An 18158-nucleotide genomic window follows, 5' to 3' on the forward strand; every position below is an offset into this window, starting at 1 on the left:
CCCGGATCCATTTCCTCAATTTCCTGTAAATTAGTACCATCAACATGATACGAAGTGTATAATCTTTTCATCCGGAAGTACATTACCTTACATTCTACAACATTGAATTGAACAACCATTATCCTTTGTCAACACTGCCAATTTATTAAAATCATCCTGTAAGATATCTACATCACCTTTATCAACTATTGCCCTCCCTAGTTTTTGCATCATTGGCAAATTGAATATCCCCCTTCTACTCTTCTGCTATATCTTTAATGAAATATTTTCTCCAATTGTATCTTTTAAAGTTATATGGTGGTCAACATTCATAGTGAAGAATTTATGGAGTCAAAAATACACGTGTTGGAATAATTACTTATAATTAAGAAAATAATATTCAATATTTCAACCTCTGTATTGAATTCTTCATCAGAAAAACATATGACACTACCATACCACACGATACACAAGCTACATAACATGTGGCTTGTGTACTGTACATATGTATGTTTTCCTGATGATGATCTCAATACAGAGGTGAAACATCGAATACCATACTATTTTCTTAATTATAAGTAAAGTAACTATTCCAACATGTTTTTTGTTTCCATAAATTCTTCACTATGAACACTTTCTCCAAGCACCTAACTCCAAAACAATTTAAGTGCAATCCATCAGGCATATGGACATATGCCTGATGGATCATATGTCCATCAAATTCACTCTGGACGTCTATAAACTGCACACTATTCCTCCTGCACAATCTTTTCATTGACAATCATGGTCCTTCTCAATTCTATCCTACCTACTGAGACAGCAGACTCGCAATATTTTTCTTCTTACTCTATATTTTTGCTTCTAACAACTCTTTGATATCTTCTCTCATTGCATATTTCTCACATTTCAAAACATTTTCAAATCATCAAATTCACTCTGGACGTCTATAAACTGCACACTATTCCTCCTGCACAATCTTTTCATTGACAATCATGGTCCTTCTCAATTCTATCCTACCTACTGAGACAGCAGACTCGCAATATTTTTCTTCTTACTCTATATTTTTGCTTCTAACAACTCTTTGATATCTTCTCTCATTGCATATTTCTCACATTTCAAATCATTTGTGCCTGCCAAAACAATTAATTTGCTTCTTTCTTCTGCAAGTTTCAACATACTGTATTTCTGCACCTGGAAAACATGCTTTCATCACTTTCTCATTAAGTAATATCAAATCCCCATTAAATACTATCTCTTTTCTCACAGTTTCTTGCATTTTTATGCTTTTCCAATTCACTCCCTTTCATTTTCCAACCATTTGTACCACACACCAATTATTTCTCCAGTCATTTGAGCTCACATTTTATCCTGCAAGGAGTCTGCATAAGAGTGCAATTTCTTTCTGCGCTAGCATCTCATCATCCACATTATTACTTTTAACCACTTCCATCAAATTCTTATTCGTATTTCGTGCATCATTCACTATTTCTGCTAAGAAATGCGAGTTATGTCAGGAGCGAAAGAATGAAGTGACTGATATGGATATAAGGCACTTCATTCTTTCGCTCCTGACATGACTCACATTTCTTATACTCACTTGTGAAACATTTCCAACAAATATTTACGATTCTCATACCACAAACCATTCACTCTTGGCAATGAACACATTAAACATACACTACATCACACTAAATCTCGCATGTTGATATCAACAATGACGTCTAGGTCACCATTTTTCTCGTATGCATCAGTGCCACAATGAAAAACATTTCCGAAAGTATGTGGTGTAATAATAGTTCACTAACACCTTAACACAGTCAAAAATAAACAAAATACCACAAATTATATATAATGATATTGCTAATATTTACTAAAAAAAATGACTGAGTCACCAGATCAGTCTTTAAGCCATACTGAAGCAATTTGGCTTTAGTATATTTTGAACTGTTCTGTGTAAATTCTTGTGGATTTGATTAGCAACGGCATGCAAATTTCCTAGAACTGACTGGCTGTTCAACAAGTGCAATGTGATGATCAAATTTTCAATTTCCAAACTGAAAAAATCTCCTCCTACCAATGACAAAGTTTCTGCTGAAGTGACTTGACTTCTCAAACACAGATCAGCCAAAAAGTTTGCACAAGAATATAAGATTTACCCAAACACTGAACAGCAGTGTTTATAATATACAGCATATTGATAAGGCAAAATGGAAACTAGATATTGAGGCCTTTAAGTGTGCTTCATTAAACAAATTTTTAATTTTGGATTTAAGACTTGATTTGGTGCCTCAATCAATTTGTATGATTTCAACCCCAAATGCCAAATTTAAGTTTATACCAAATATAAATCAAATAACGTAAAAAAAAAAAAATACAGCAGGCTTCTGCTCATTGTGATTAAATGGAACTAAAATATATCATGAAAAGTGAATTTTATGATTGACTAGCAGCAATAGGGACCTTTTTTTTAAAATAGATTATCTACATGTTGCTATTATAGTAACATAATACAGAGATGGTGCTCTAATAAAGAATTTAAAAAAAAAAATATTTTCATGACTATTCCTTTAAGAAAATATGCTAAAATAAACACAATTGTAGCTTTCACTTGGAAAAAAATGAAATAAAAAGTTAAAAGCATTTTCCCCCCTTTCTTTTCTTTTTTTTTTTTTTTCAAATCATCTGCTTAAAAATTGATATATAATTGATACACAGATTTCAATATAAAAAATGTGAACATTATGCCAGCCTGGTTGGCCGAGTGGTTAGCATATCCACTCTCCAACCAAAAGGCTGCGGGATCGAATCCCACCATGGACATGGATGTTTGTGATTGTCTGTGAAAATACTAGTGGTGGTGATGGGTGGTAGGTGGCATTGGTGTAGATGAAGTTAGTTGTGGTTCGTTGTAGTTGGTGGATTAAGTGGTGGAGACGGAGAGTTGTAGAGTAGGTGCCCTCCCTCGATGACTCTTTGGACTCCCTGGAGGTGTCACATAAAATAATAATGAAAAATTTAAATGGAAAAAAAAAAATGGGGTTTTGTTTTAGACAAAACAACCCTATCTATGAAATCACAGTTTTAACTCAATGAACAGCGTTTTACTTTTTTGGCGAGACAAAAGAGCATTGCCTATAAGAGAAACTTGGTTTTAATGAAATTATTCAGCTATTTCTGGTGCTTGGGGGAGGGGGGGGGGTATATTTTTTGAAAAGAAAAAGTCAGGAAGCTTTACTGCTGTTGTTCCACACTGATGACAACAGCAGAAGAACAGAAAAGCTCTTCTGCTCTTCACACGGTTGTCATCAGTGTGTAACAAACAGTAATGTCTTTCACAGTTGGCTATAGCATATTAAATCAGCATGCAATATCAGCTAATGAATTTTCATTAGCTGATATTTCAATATATGATTCAATAATTATACCAACAGTCATCTATGGAGCAGAAGCGTGGACAGTTAAGAAAAGAAAAGAAAAAACTGCTGGCATTTGAAATGAAATGCTTAAGAAAAATAAACAGAACAAATTTATTTGCTGATTATATAAATATAAATTGGGGATCGAATAAAAAGGAAGTTTCACTTTGATTGTGCTATTCATAAATGTACTGTGTCTGTCATGATTAAACTGCTCTTTACTGTTTGCAATGACCAGCTGTTGTGATATCACTGGTGAAGTTGCAATAACTGAAAATATGGAGTATGTGAGAGTGTGATATGAGAACAGCTGACAGACAAGAGAAAAATAATTTATATTAAGGGGAACAAAAAAAAAAGTATAAAGAATGGATAATATAGACAAAAAGAGGAGGGGAGAGTTGTAAAAAAAAAAAATCCCCTTAATATATATTCATGTTGTGGTGAGCAAGAAACTCACCATTACCACCTTGATCATGGGGCAGACAGAGGGAACATATTTCATTTCACCACAATTTCCTGTCTGTGTATCAGTAAATGCCCCACAAATGGCAAATTTTTTGACAGTAATTTGTTTCAGGATATGTCAGAAAAAATAATTGAAGAGAATGCTATATTTGGTTGGTAGATTTGAATTACTAAACAGTGTAAATATATAAATCAACATTGATGAGCCATGTGAGAATAGCAAACATAAGGGCAAGAAAGAACAAGCATGAATAGAAATGATTTCATTATTGGCAAATGATATATATAGCAATACATGTTTGCATTTATAATAAACATAATTAAAAAAAAACTTATGAGGAAAAGAGATTTGTTTGCAAAGTATAAGTAACTAATCAATAATAAACAGAGGCTGCATACACTGGTAGCTCAGAAAATAACTAGAGAGGGGATTATACAATGAACAAATAATGTTGATCAGGTGATTCATTTAGGTGTGGCAGGAATATGTGTGGATTGATAGAGCAGCAAATCATCTCATACAATTTATTTTACTTGTTATTGTCTTTATTTCTATGTTTTATTCATATTTTGCTTTGTTTTCTAAGAATTTGCTTTTATTTACTAATGATTAGTATACACTTTTTACACAGTAATATATAAATAATTTCTGATCATCATTGAAATGATCCACCTGTTTGCAAATTCCATCATCATCACTTTTATTTTCTTGTGGCAGCAGTTCTTCTATGTCACCAATCTTGGATATCCCACATATGCTAGCATTTTGTTGGAGATAACCAGACATAGTCCTCTTCTTATAATATATAGAAGGATACATTTTTATTCAAGAACAGATGAATTTTTACTCACTGTCTATTCTTTCGGAAGACTTGAATGAAAATGTTCCTGTATAGTGAAAAACATTCCCTTCCCAACAGACACCATCCTATAGATACAAGAAAAATGAGCAGTTTATTGTATTATCACTAAATATAGTAGATATTTACAGTCTATGTACTATATTTAGTGACAATTAGTGTAATCAGAGACAACTTGAATGAAAATACCTCTTCTACAAGCATACATGCAAGCAAATTTAATTTTAACACCAAACACAGTAACTAAATACATTTGTCCTAAAATCCTCTTTAAAATTTTCAGTTGCAGAAAATACAATAACACTGTTTATAATGCAGTCACTAGGAATAGAAAGCTATTGATTTATGTAAAGCAAATTTTTCTAGAGCAAACAGAGACGTCTGTGCAAGCATATATGTGTGCAAAACTTGAAATCACTTCAAATTGCATTTAGGATTTTCTATATCATTAAGATAGTTCACAAATGCTAATTTCACAAAATTCTACTAAACATGTTGAACTAACATACTATATAAACTTTGTGAAAATGCACTTGCCCAATGCAGAAGGGACACACATACAGTAACGTGAGTTCTACAGGCAGCCACGTGTGGTACACTACCGAGTGTGAATGTGTTAAAAAAGGAAAATGAAACACCAAAAAAGAATACTGATTTTCTGTGATTTGTTATTACCATACTTCCTATGATAAGTTAATTCCTTTAGTAGTGGATGGGTTGTGGGATTTTGTGATTAAAACTTGAAAGGACACACAAGCATTTATGGGCTTTACTGTCAAGTAGGAAAACAAGAAATGTTCTATAATAATTGTTCATGTTGATCACTAAACAGTTACATCTTGTGTAACATGTTTGGTTTCTGCTTAAACAGAGACTGCACCTTAATCCCATGATGAGTCTCTTGACTCCATGGAGGTCTGTGATAATAATAATCTGATTCGACTGAATGCAGACAACTTAACCTTAGGTTTTAAGTGTATGTCATAGAAAACCACCAAATACATAGGCCTAGGAAAAGAATCTGTCTGATTAAATAGAAAGGAAAACAACATATTTAATTAAAAATAAATAAAGGTACAGTATAACAGAATGTATCAACACAAAATAGCCAAACTATGTAAATACCCACCTCTTCTTGTGGTTTATCTACTTCATCAGCAAGACCATCAGCAACAGAGAATTCAGCAAGTCCTTCATTTACTAGCTCATCATTTATATGGACATCATCTTCCCCACTGGTATCACAGAGATAAATAGATAAAATACCCTAAAGTGAGACAAAAAAATTAGTAAGTCTTCTTTCATCAATATTAATAGTGAATAAGTAATGGTAGTAAAGGATACAAAGGAACAAAATTACCACCAATTAAAAAAAAAATTAATTATAACTTTTCTTCTTCCTATCATGGATTTTAAGTCAATTGGTCTATTCGTCTCATGCGATGGCTTTCTTGGTCTTCCGATTCTTATCTTTCCATTTATTTTATATCCATATAGTATTTTTGGCAGTCAAATTTAGATGTTCTAACCATTTCTGTGGGGTACTTAAGGGACAAGGTTGGATAACTGGGAGGAGACCTCCACATGGTCTTTTGAGAAATGTAGAGGCCTGGTGGGTATCCAGATAGATACTGAACAAATGAGGATGGGCTGGCAATTCAACCATAACGCAAAATGATGGAATTACATGTTGGCTGGGACATCACCTGGTTAAAAAAAGGCCCCTCGTTTTCATCGGGGAACCAGGGCAAACAGTGAAAAGTCAACTACTGGAAACAAACCTAACTCAACATCAGCAGAGATCAAGACTGGCACTATCAACATAAGAAGCAACAAATTAAAAGAAATAGAACTAACAGGAGAACTGAATAAGCACCAGATTGGCATAATAGATATTAACAAAACAAAGAAGACAAACACAGGTGAGATCTTTCGTAACAAATACAAGATGCTATATTCAGGCAACAAAGGATAAAGAAGGAGTAGCTATAATATTAAACACTAAATATGAGGACCATCTTCTTGCATGGCAGCCAATATCATGCAGAGTGATGTTGGCAAATATCAGAATGGGGAATTGGACAATGAGACTTTGTGCCTATGGTTTCACAGAAGGGGTTCACTAAGGAAGAAGTGGAGAATTTTTTGAGCCATTAGAGAAGGCAGTTAACACAACTTTAAAAAAAAAAGAAGAGAAAAGGAAAAGTTGGTCCTTGTTGAGATATAAACAACAGAGTAGGAAATGATTACTACACATATAGAAATGTTTGGGGAAAATTTGGAGAAAAGAGCAAAGCTAAGAATAATGGTATCTGCTAGATTTTTGCTCTGAACACAGACTAGTTATAGGTATTATTTCTGGAAAAGTTTCCATGTTACTCCTCTAAATAAATATTAATTTTTATGGCTATTTTTGCCCATTTTGTTTAGAAGTACCCAAGGGGTACTTCTAAACAAAATAGCAATAAAAATTAATAGACTACTCATTACTAACACCATGTTCCAACATAAAAATGTGCACAAATTCACATGGAGGGAAGATGCAAGGAATAAGAAAAGTCTCACTCACCATGTTATTGTCGACAGCAATGTTTTCTCACTGGTTCAGGACACAAGAGTATACAGAGGATTTGAAATAGGAAGTGATTGCCATTTAGTGTTGAAGAGGATAAAACTGAACTTCATATTGAAAAGAAGGGTGTGTAAGAAAGTTTTGAAATGAACAAAGTTAAACAACTATCAGATATGAACTGTAGACTCTAATACACAAACATTATTCAAGAAAACCTGAAAGTGCTTGAAAACAAGAATCAAACTTGGGGATACAGTAGCAAATCCATACAGTATTTCAATGTTTTACCAACTTCATAGAAAATAACCATGAAGGTGGTAAATATTGAAACATTGTAGGCTATTGAAGAAGCTCAGAAATATAGCAAAGAGTACTGTAAAAGAAATTAAAGATGACATAAGTTTTGAAATGAACAAAGTTAAACAACTATCAGATATGAACTGTAGACTCTAATACACAAACATTATTCAAGAAAACCTGAAAGTGCTTGAAAACAAGAATCAAACTTGGGGATACAGTAGCAAATCCATACAGTATTTCAATGTTTTACCAACTTCATAGAAAATAACCATGAAGGTGGTAAATATTGAAACATTGTAGGCTATTGAAGAAGCTCAGAAATATAGCAAAGAGTACTGTAAAAGAAATTAAAGATGACAAAGGAGACAAGAAAACTGAAGATAAAAATATTCTTGATGTATGGAGTAATTACTTTGAAAGATTGCTAAATGAAACAAGCGACAACAGCATGGGGGGGGGGGGGTAGAAAACATCAGACAGGAATTCCATCTGGAATATATATATATATATATATATATATATATATATATATCTGTACTGGAAGTAAAAAAAAAAAAAAAAGCTATCACAAACCGGCAAAATGGAAAGGCAGCTGGCATGGATGATATTTGACCAGAAATGCTAAAATATGGAGGTAGAAAAATTTTACAGTGGCCACACTGCATAATTCAGAATGCCTCATCAGAGGGTCAAATTTCAGATGACTGGAGTTGAGTGCTCATAGTATCTGTATATAAAAAAAAAGGGAATAAAGCTGGATGTAAGAATTACAGAGGAATTTTCCTACTGAACATTCCTGGTAAGATTTATGCAAGTATTCTTGAGCAACAGCTAAGAAAAATTATAGAGAAGCTTGGAGAAGAACAAGCTGGTTTAATGCCAAACTGGTCAGGATCAGAATTTTAATTTAAGACAAATAGTTGAGAAATCACGAGAACATAACATAGATCTGTATTTTAGTTTTATAGATCTGGAAAAGGCATATTGACAAGGTATCAAGAGGAAAGCTGTTCAAAACGCTTTAGTTGTGTTATAAATGGGATATTATACCAAGCAATAGATAGCCTCTATTGGAGTTGCAAATCAGCAGTTAGAACTGAAGGAAGATGGTTTGATGTTAAGTCAGTTGTGCGACAAGGGTGTACATAATCGCCACTGTTATCGATCATTAATGTGGATCATGTTATGAAAGGGAGCAGTATTAAACTTGATATCAAAATTAGAGAAGTTAATCTCAGCTCTTTATTTTATGCAGATGATGTTATACCCCTAAATAAATCCAGGACAAGTCTGCAGGATTATCTGATCAAACTGAATAACTGCTGGAATGAATTTGGTATAAAAATCAGCATTAAAAAGACAAAGACAATGAAAATAGGCAGAACCATTGAAAACATCAACTGCATCCTGAATGGAGAACCTACAGAACAAGTAAAACATTTCAGCTATTTAGGCACAATTTTTAGTGAAGATGGCTAATTTGTCATCTTCAATTGGAAATAGACAGCAGAAGTAGTAGAACTGGTATGGTAGGAAGTCAACTAAATAAATTTATATAGAATAAGAGAGAGAGAGAGAGAGATTAGTCAAAACACTAAACTAACTGAATACAAGACAGTGTTCAAACCAATTTTAACTTCTGGATCTGAGAGCTGGATTAGAAATAAAACTCTTAATCAAAGACTACAGACCTCTGATATGAGAGTTCTGAGAAAGATTAGGGGACTGAATAGATGGCATCAATGGCAGTATCATATATAAAACGAGGATATTAGGAAAGAACTTGACACTGTTAGCAGAGCTAATCTTGGGAGGTATGGTCCAAGATAGAATGGGAGAGGAAAGATTAGCAAAACAAGTGTTCTTTGCCAACCCAGCAAAGACCACTTGTAAAACACCCAAGTAAAACACCCAGAGGAAGACTAATATGTAAATGGAATGATACAGTAAAAAGTGCCTTAAAAAAGAAAAATATAAGATCTGATAATGTTGGGGTCTTGACAGATAACAGATTAATTTGATGGAAAACTGTTTATCAGAAGTTAGTAATGGTGTAATTTTTTCATGTAGTACTATCATAATTATCCTATCACCCACCCCTGAGAGTACATATCAGGAATTTGATGAAGATAAATTTAGATATAATAAGAAATTAGCTAAAAGACCTAACTAGAACTATATAAGATAGTGTTTAAATAAATTTGAACATATGCATCAGAAGGTTAGATTAGAAATTAAGGAGCTGGAAACAACAGTTAGGAAGTTCGAAGGAGTGAACAGATAGAAATCCAAATTAGTTGCTCATTCACAGAACCATATTAAAAAATTAACATATGAGAAAATAATTTTCTATAATTAATATTTAAGAATAGCTATAGCTTTCAGAATATAGATAGTTCATCATCATCATCATCAAATTCCTGCCATGTACCCTCAAGGGGTGTACAGGATATGATAGTACTACATGAAAAAATTATATCATTACTAATAAACATCATCCGCATAAAGCAAAGAGCTGACATTAACATCTCCAATTTTGATATCATGTTTAATACCACTTTCCTTCATAATGTGATCCATATAGATAATGAATAACAGAGGGGATAATGTACATCCTTGTCTCACACCAGATTTAACATTAAACCATCTTCCTGTACTTCCTTCAATTCTAACTGCTGACTTACAACTCAAATAAAGACTAAGTATTGCTTGATATAATGCCCCATTCACACCGTATAACTGCAGCGTATTGAATAGCTTCTCTCTTGGCACCTTGTCATATGCCTTTTCCAAATCGACAAAACTTAAATACAGATCTTTGTTATATTCCCATGCTTTCTCGACTATTTGTCGTAAATCTTGCCAGGAACACTCAGTACGGAAATACCTCTAATTCTCACATGCAGTTTTATTTCCCTTTTTATATATGGGTACTATGAGAGCTCTACTCCAATCATTGGGAATTCGTTCCTCTGTCCAAGCTTTCTGAACTATCCATGCAGCCACTGTAAGACTCTTATACCACCATACTTCAGCATTTCTGGTCGAATATCATCTACTCCAGCTGCCTTTCCACATTTCAAGCCCTTGATGGCTTTTTCTACTTCAAGTATGGATATGTATTCCTGACTGCATGCCTGGTCAGTGTTTTTTTACCACTGTGCTGTCATCACTGCTTGTTTCATTTAGCAGTTTTTCAAAGTAATTACTCCATACTTCAAGGATATCTTTTTCTCCCATTTTCATGTCACCTTTATCATCTCTAATTCCTTTTATAGCACTCTTTCCTCCATTCTTAAGATTCTTCAACAACCTCCAGAATATTTTGCCACCTTCTTGATATTTATTTTCTATATTCTTGCCAAAGTCCTCCCATGACTTTTGTTTAGCTAGTTTTACACAGTGTTTAGCATTCTTGCATTTGTCTCTATATTCTCTAAGAGCACAAGCTGACTTATTTGACACGAACTTTTGGTATGCTTTCTTCTTTTCCTTCACTGCCTCTTTAACTTCTTGTGTCCACCAGGGAGTTCTGATTTTTTTATCCTTACAGACAACCTCACCACATGCCTCTCTGGCAGAATCAATATTTTCTTCAGAGTTTGCCACTGAATCTCCACGGTTTGATTCCTGTTCTCAAACTCTTCCATTTTTTCTTCAATAATCTTTGTGTATTTTAGTCTACAGTTCACATCTGAGAGCTGCTCAACTTTTATTCGCTTTAAAACTTTCTTACAAGTTATTCTTTTCAATATGAAATTCAATTTTATCCTGCTCAAGACTAAATAGTGATCACTTCCAATTTCAAATCCTCTGTACACTCTGGTGTCCTGCACAAGGGAGAAAACATCACTATCAACAATAACAGTCAATGAGACTTTTCTTATTCCTAGCCTCTTCTCTCCATGTGAATTTGTGCACATTTTTATGTTGGAGCATGGTGTTAGTAATAACCAGTCCATGCCCTGAGCAGAAATCCAACAGATATTTGCCATTATTATTAGCTTTGCTCTTTTCTCAAATTTTCCCAAAATATTTTTGTATGTCTCACAATCATTTCCTACTCTGCTATTTAGATCCCCAACAAGGACCAACTTTTCATTTTTCATTGTGTCAGTTGCTTTTTCTAAAGCCTGAAAAAATTCCTTCACTTCTACCTTAGTAGAACCTTCTGTGGGACCATAGGCACAAATAAGTCTCATTGTCCAGTTCCCCATTCTCATATTTGCCCACATTACTCTACTTGAGACTAACTGCCATTCAAGAAGATTAGCCTCGTATTTTGTGTTGAATACTATGGCTGCTCCTTTTCCTTGATTGTCATTGCCTGAATATAACATTTTGTATATATTGCTCAGAAAGATCTCACCAGTTTTGGTCTTTTTTGTTTCAGTCACCCCTATTATGTCGATCTGGTACTTATCTAATTCCTCAGCTAGCTCCATTTCTTTGCCATTCAGGCTTCTTACGTTGATAGTACCGATCTTTAACTCTGGTGATGTTGAGTTGGGGTTTATTTTCAGATTTGTTCCAGTAGCTGACTTTTCGCTGTTCGCCCTGGTTCCCTGGCGAAAACAACGGGGGCCTTGTTTAACCGGGCGACGCCCCAGCCGGCATGAAATTTTGTCATGTTGTACCATCATTCTATATTTTGGTTTAACCAATAAGAATACAATTTGGTCGGCTAAATCCCAAATTACCAGCCCATCCTCGTCTGTTCAGTATCCAAGTAGATACCCAACAAGGTGCACCACGAGAATGTGAGGATTGGACATTAGGTCAGAAGCCCTGGTCGGTTCTCCGCATTCCTTTAAAGGCTATGTGGAGGTCTCCTCTCAGTTATACAGCTTTGACCCTTAAGCACCCCATGTAATTTTATAACTGATTTAAATGTAATTTTATATTTGTCAACATGTCACACTGTATACAAAATATGATTATGCCATAATTAATTATTAATACATTACAATATAACAAAGGTGTTCTATGAAAATTTCAGGAATTGTGAAATGTTCAGTCGTAGAAAAAATCTGCAAAACACTGCTTTAGGCTATAAGAGCTGATCCCAGATCAGAGACCCAAAAACAGCAGACCAATTAAAACAGGACTGTTGATTAGAGACTAGTAATGAAATCTCCACTGTGGTAGACTGTCATAATATCTAGTACATCATCCCTGAAAGTATACGAGGATGTGCTGATTATTTATTTTTAAATAACCAGCATTTTTTTATTTATAATTATCTAGGTTCATATGCGAGAATTACAGAGGTATTTCTCTACTGAGTGTTCCTGGTAAGATTTATGCAAGTATACTTGAGAAACAGTTGAGAAGGATTATGGAAAAGAAGTTGGTGAAGAACAAGCTGGATTCAGGCCAAATAGAGGCTGTCAAGATCAGATTTTCACTTTACGACAGATAGTTGAGAAATCATGGGAATATTTTTTTTTTTTATGTTGGACCCATATAGAGGAGGTTGGCTGGTCAACCTACAGTATGTTAGTGCCGTATATGGGTGGTGGGATGCGAAAGGAGAAACTTGTTTACATTAGATTTGAACGCCTGTATGTTGTATTTCTTGGGAAATACGTCGGGGGGGGGGGGAGAGACTGTTCCACAATACTGCAGTAGCAGGGGTGAATGAGGAAAAGAAACTTGTTCTGTGGGTTTCAAGGTATACTGTGAAAGGATGTTGGGCTGCAGCTGTACGTGTTCCAATGGGCTTAGTACAGGTTGGGGGGAATTATTGATGCTGTTTCAGATGAACATTCCCCATGGAAATATTTATAGAATATACAGATTGCAGAGACCATGCATCTATGTGAAAGTGGGAGGAGTGAGTTGGTGAGGGATGGGTCATTTATTAGTCTAATTGCTCTCCTCTGCATTGAGTCAAGCATTTTGAGGGAGCTTTTTGGAGCCCTACTCCAGATGTGAGAGCAGTATTCGAGAGCTGGGCGGATTTGTGACTTATATAGTGTTAACAGCTGTTTAGAGATGAAGTAGTGTCTTCAGTGAAAGAGGAAGCCTAGTTTTTTTGGAAGCTGAGGATGCAATGATTGTGATGTGTTTATGCTAGGAGAGGCTTGATGTCAAAGTAATTCTGAGAAGAGAAATTTCATCTTGCCTAAGAATTTGAGTGTTGTCGAAAATAATGCCAGGGGAAAATGGTTCTTTTTTGTGAGAAATAAGACAGAACTGAGTTTTACTAGCATTGAAGTTGACGAGATTATCTGAGCCCCATTAGCGGATGGCTTGGAGATCAGAATTAAGAGCAGTGGTGGTTGATGTTCTGTGGGTTGAGGTGAGTTGTGTAGAGTAGGGATTGTCAAATGAAAGGCAGGAATGTAATGTGCTGTCATCTGCAAAACTGTGTATTGGGTTAGAGGTCAACTGAAGTAGGTCATTGATATACAGAAGGAAGAGGGTCGGTGAGAGAACTGAACCTTGTGAGACCCCCCCCAGCATTTGTTGCATGGTGAGAGGATAGGGAGCAGTCTACCATCACACAAAGTGTGCATCCAGACAGGAAGCTGGCAATCCATTTGCAGAAGTCCAGAGGCAGTCCAAATGATGAGAGTTTGCTTAGTAAGCCTTTGTGCCAGACTCAGTCAAAGGCTTTGGAGATATCGAGTGCAACTACCTGGGATTCACCGAATTTCTCCATGGCATGTGTCCAGTGATAGGTGATGTATGAGAGTAGATCTCCTGTTGAATGGCTTTGATGGAATCCGTACTGGTGGTCGCTTAATAGTCGGGTAACTTCAAGGTAGATTAGGAGTTGAGTGTTGATGATTTTCTTCATTACTTTAGATAGGACTGAAGTGAGTGAGATAGGGTGGTAGTCAGATTGTAGTGATTTGTCACCCTTTTTAGGAATAGGTATAGGCCAGTTTCCAGGTTTTGGGATATAACCAGTGGCATAAGAGTGTACAGGTGACATAGGATAGGAGTCAGTTCCAATGCACAGACCTTCAGGATAATTGGGGAAATGCCATCAGGGTCAGGAGACTTTTTTGTGTCTAATTTAGACACAAAAAAGTGAATATAACAAAGATCTGCATTTAAGTTTAGTAGATCTGGAAAAGGCAAGGTGCCAAGAGAGAAGCTATTTGAAACGCTAGTTATATGGTGTCAATTAAGCAATACTTAGTCTGTATTTGAATTGTAAGTTAGCAGTTAGAATTGGAGGAAGTACAGGAAAATGGTTTAATGTTAAATTTGGTGTCAGGCAAGGATATACATTATCCCCCCTCTTATTCATTATCTATATGGATCGCATTATGAAGGAAAGTGGTATTAAACCTGATATCAAAATTGGAGATGTTAATCTCAGCTCTTTGCTTTATGCAGATGATGTTATACTTCTAAATAAATCCGCTACAAGTCTGCAAGATTCCCTGACTAAATTGAATAGCTGTTGTAATAGATATGGTATGAAGGTCAGCATTAAAAAGACAAAGACAATGAAAATAGGCAGAAACAGTGAAAATATCAGCTGAATTTTGAATGGAGAACCTATAGAACAAGTCAAACATTTCAGCTACTTATGCACGATTTTTAGTGAAGATGGTAAATTAAATATGGAAAGAGACAACAGAATCAACAAAGCTGGTATGGTAGGAAGTCAACTGAATAAATTTATATGGAATAAAGAGAAATTAGCCAAAATATTAAATTAGCTGTACACAAGACAGTATTAAAGCCAATTTTAACTTATGGATCTGAGAGCTGGGTCAGAAATAAAACGCTTGTCCAAAGACTAGAGACTGCAGATATGATAGTCCTGAGGAAGATTAGGGGCATGAACAGATGGCATCAATGGCGATATCATATTAAAAACGAGGATATTAGGAAAGAACTTGACATTGTCAGCATCCAGGAATGCATTAACAGAACTAATCTCAGGTGGTATGGTCATTTAAACGATGTAATTTCTCATGTAGTACTATCATATCCTGTACATCTCTTGATGGTATATATCAGGAATTTGATGATGAGGTTCATTTCTTTTCTGTATCATTGACTTTCAGCTTTTCTTGTCCAATTTTAATAAATAATGGCAAGTGAAATTTAGCAGAGTACTGATGATTCAGAAGGTAAGAATTAATCACCAACCCAATGCAACTGATTGAAATATATAGACTATCTTGCACTCCATGTCCATGTAATTTTAACAGCACTGTGCGCTCTGCATTGATGTTTTGGTTGATGGGTATATACACTGTGGTTAGTAAAAAGGTTAAAAAAAGAGGGCTGGATAATCAATCTTTTATGCTTTGTTAAAAAGAGGTAAAATTGAAGATATTGTGTACTTACAAATTTACACTGCTAATATAAACAGAATATAAAAAATATTTTTATATCCATTAATATATATTACATGCACAGAATATAAACATGTACCAATTTGAGAATGTAGTGAGAATTTATGTTATTCTTTTTTATATTAGATATAATTATGCTTAACTTGGATTCACACTTGGTGTTTCTTATCAAAATCGATGCAAATGCTTATCAGACAGGGCTGATCTGTAACAGCATTATACTTATTTTCCATATTCCCTCTACATTTTGCCAGCTCATGGGCACATGAAAAACAATTTACGTGCAAGTTTCCAGTCTCAGACTCAATATGTTAGGTAGTCTGTTGTTCTTTGATATTGGCACTGCTGTTTTAACACATTTGTCCAGCAACTCAAATTAAAAAAAATAATAATAATAAATAAATAAATAAATTGTAGTTCTTTTGTATGTTTATTTCAAAGTCACATTTTGAGAGTTTAACAAACTAAATTTAACAAAACCTCTCTACCCATACCTCATTGTGGTGGAGAGGTGAACAGGTGTAGGTGAAGTATGTTGGAAGCTTGATCTTCCAGCAGGGCCAGCCTAGGAATGAAGGCTTCATCAATATTCTCAGCTAATATGGGAGGTGTCTGGTGATTGGACCCAGCAACCTGTCATTGGACGTAAAACAATATTGCTCGAGAAACCAAGACAAACATGAATCGGATGGAAAAATTGGATATAGATCGGAAACAGAAAAAGGAAAATAAAACAATACGGAATAATAACACTAGCAACATGGAATGCAAGATTAATGGAAAAGAGGAAGAACTTATACAAGAAATAGCCAAAAGAAACATTAAAATATGCAGCATAACAGAAAAAAAAAAAAAAGAAGGAAAAAAAAGGAAATGAAACAATGAACATACAAGACTATATATTTATATACAGTGGAGTAAAAAAATGAAATAGAGCTGAAGCCGGAGTAGGAATAGTAATACATAAAGAGTTAAATGAAAATATAGAAGAATATAATGGCTGGCTGAGTGGTTAGCGTATCCGCTCTACAGCCAAAGGCTGCGGGTTCAAACCCCACCTTGGGAATGGATGTTTGTGATTATCTGTGGATAACAGTGGTGGTGGTGGTTGGCATTGGTGTAGTTGCGGTCAGTTGGTGGAGACAAAGCAGTAGAGCAGGTGCCCTCCCTCGATGAGTCTTTGGACTCCCTGAAAGTGTCTAATAATAATAATAATAATAATAATAATAATAAATATATAAACGAAAGAACATTAACTGTTAGGATAAAAACAAATAGGGGTAAAATAAATATAATCACAGTATATACCCCAGAAGAAGGAAGAAAATAAAAAACAGAAGCTTTTTATGAGGACTTAGAACAAATAATACAAGAAATAAAATCAAATGAAAAATAAATTATAATGGGAGACTTAAATGCAAGAATAGGAAATATATCAATAAATGGAATCATGCAAAGATTTAATGAAGAAACAATAATGGAGAAACACTGATACAATTCTGTGCAAATAATAACTTAAAAATAATGAATATATTTTAACAGCATAAAATAACTTTTGGAAACACAAGAGGACAGGAATCAATAATATATCAATAATAATAATTATATGTAACAAAGTAATACACCCATCAGAAATAGAAGATGTTAGAGTGTTTGCATAAGCAGAAATTGGAAGTGATCATAATCTGTAAATATGTAAACTAAGACTTGAAATGGGTGAAAATAAATTCTAAAGAAAACCAACACAAGGCCGAAATAAAATTTAAAGTGGAATTATTAAAAGAAGAAAGTATAAAAACATTATACTACAATAGATTAAAACAAGTTTCAAGATAACCCATTAAGCAGCAAACAACATGTAGAAGATAACTGAAGATTTTTAAAACAAATTTAACTGAAATAGCAACAGAAGTATTAGGGGTAAAAAAAAGAATAACAAAATGGACTCCATGGTTTAATGAAGAAATAAAATTATTAACAAAAGAAAGAAAAATATCAAAAATATCTACAAATGAAAACAACAGATAACTGGAACGAATATAAAAAAATAAGAAATAAAGTTAATCAAAAGAAAATAGAAAGCAAAAATCAATTTTGGGAATCATATATAAAAGAACTTGAACATGATTTTTTGGTATACAGAAACAAATGTGGAGATTTATTAATACACAAAAGGAAGAAGAAGAAGAATATATCCCAATATTAAAAGTAGAAATAGAGGAATTAGAAAATTATT

At 34.3% G+C, this 18158-nt stretch overlaps 1 protein-coding gene across 2 annotated transcripts in view; it reads right to left on the bottom strand.

Moving 5' to 3' along the window:
- The window catches only part of LOC150098418 (tudor domain-containing protein 5-like), a 471387-nt gene that overhangs the window by 238488 nt on the left and 214741 nt on the right, over positions 1-18158 (bottom strand). For both annotated transcript variants that reach the window (XM_090404821.1, XM_090404822.1), the window contains exon 13: positions 5853-5990. In XM_090404821.1, coding sequence (XP_090260947.1) covers positions 5853-5990 — 138 coding nt within the window. The remainder of the gene's footprint in view (positions 1-5852; positions 5991-18158) is intronic.

The sequence above is a fragment of the Typopeltis vanoorti genome, chromosome 15 (genome assembly GCF_054136105.1).
Source record: "Typopeltis vanoorti isolate ZY-2024b chromosome 15, IOZ_Tvanoo_1.0, whole genome shotgun sequence".
In the NCBI taxonomy this organism is placed as follows: Eukaryota; Metazoa; Arthropoda; class Arachnida; order Uropygi; family Thelyphonidae; genus Typopeltis; species Typopeltis vanoorti.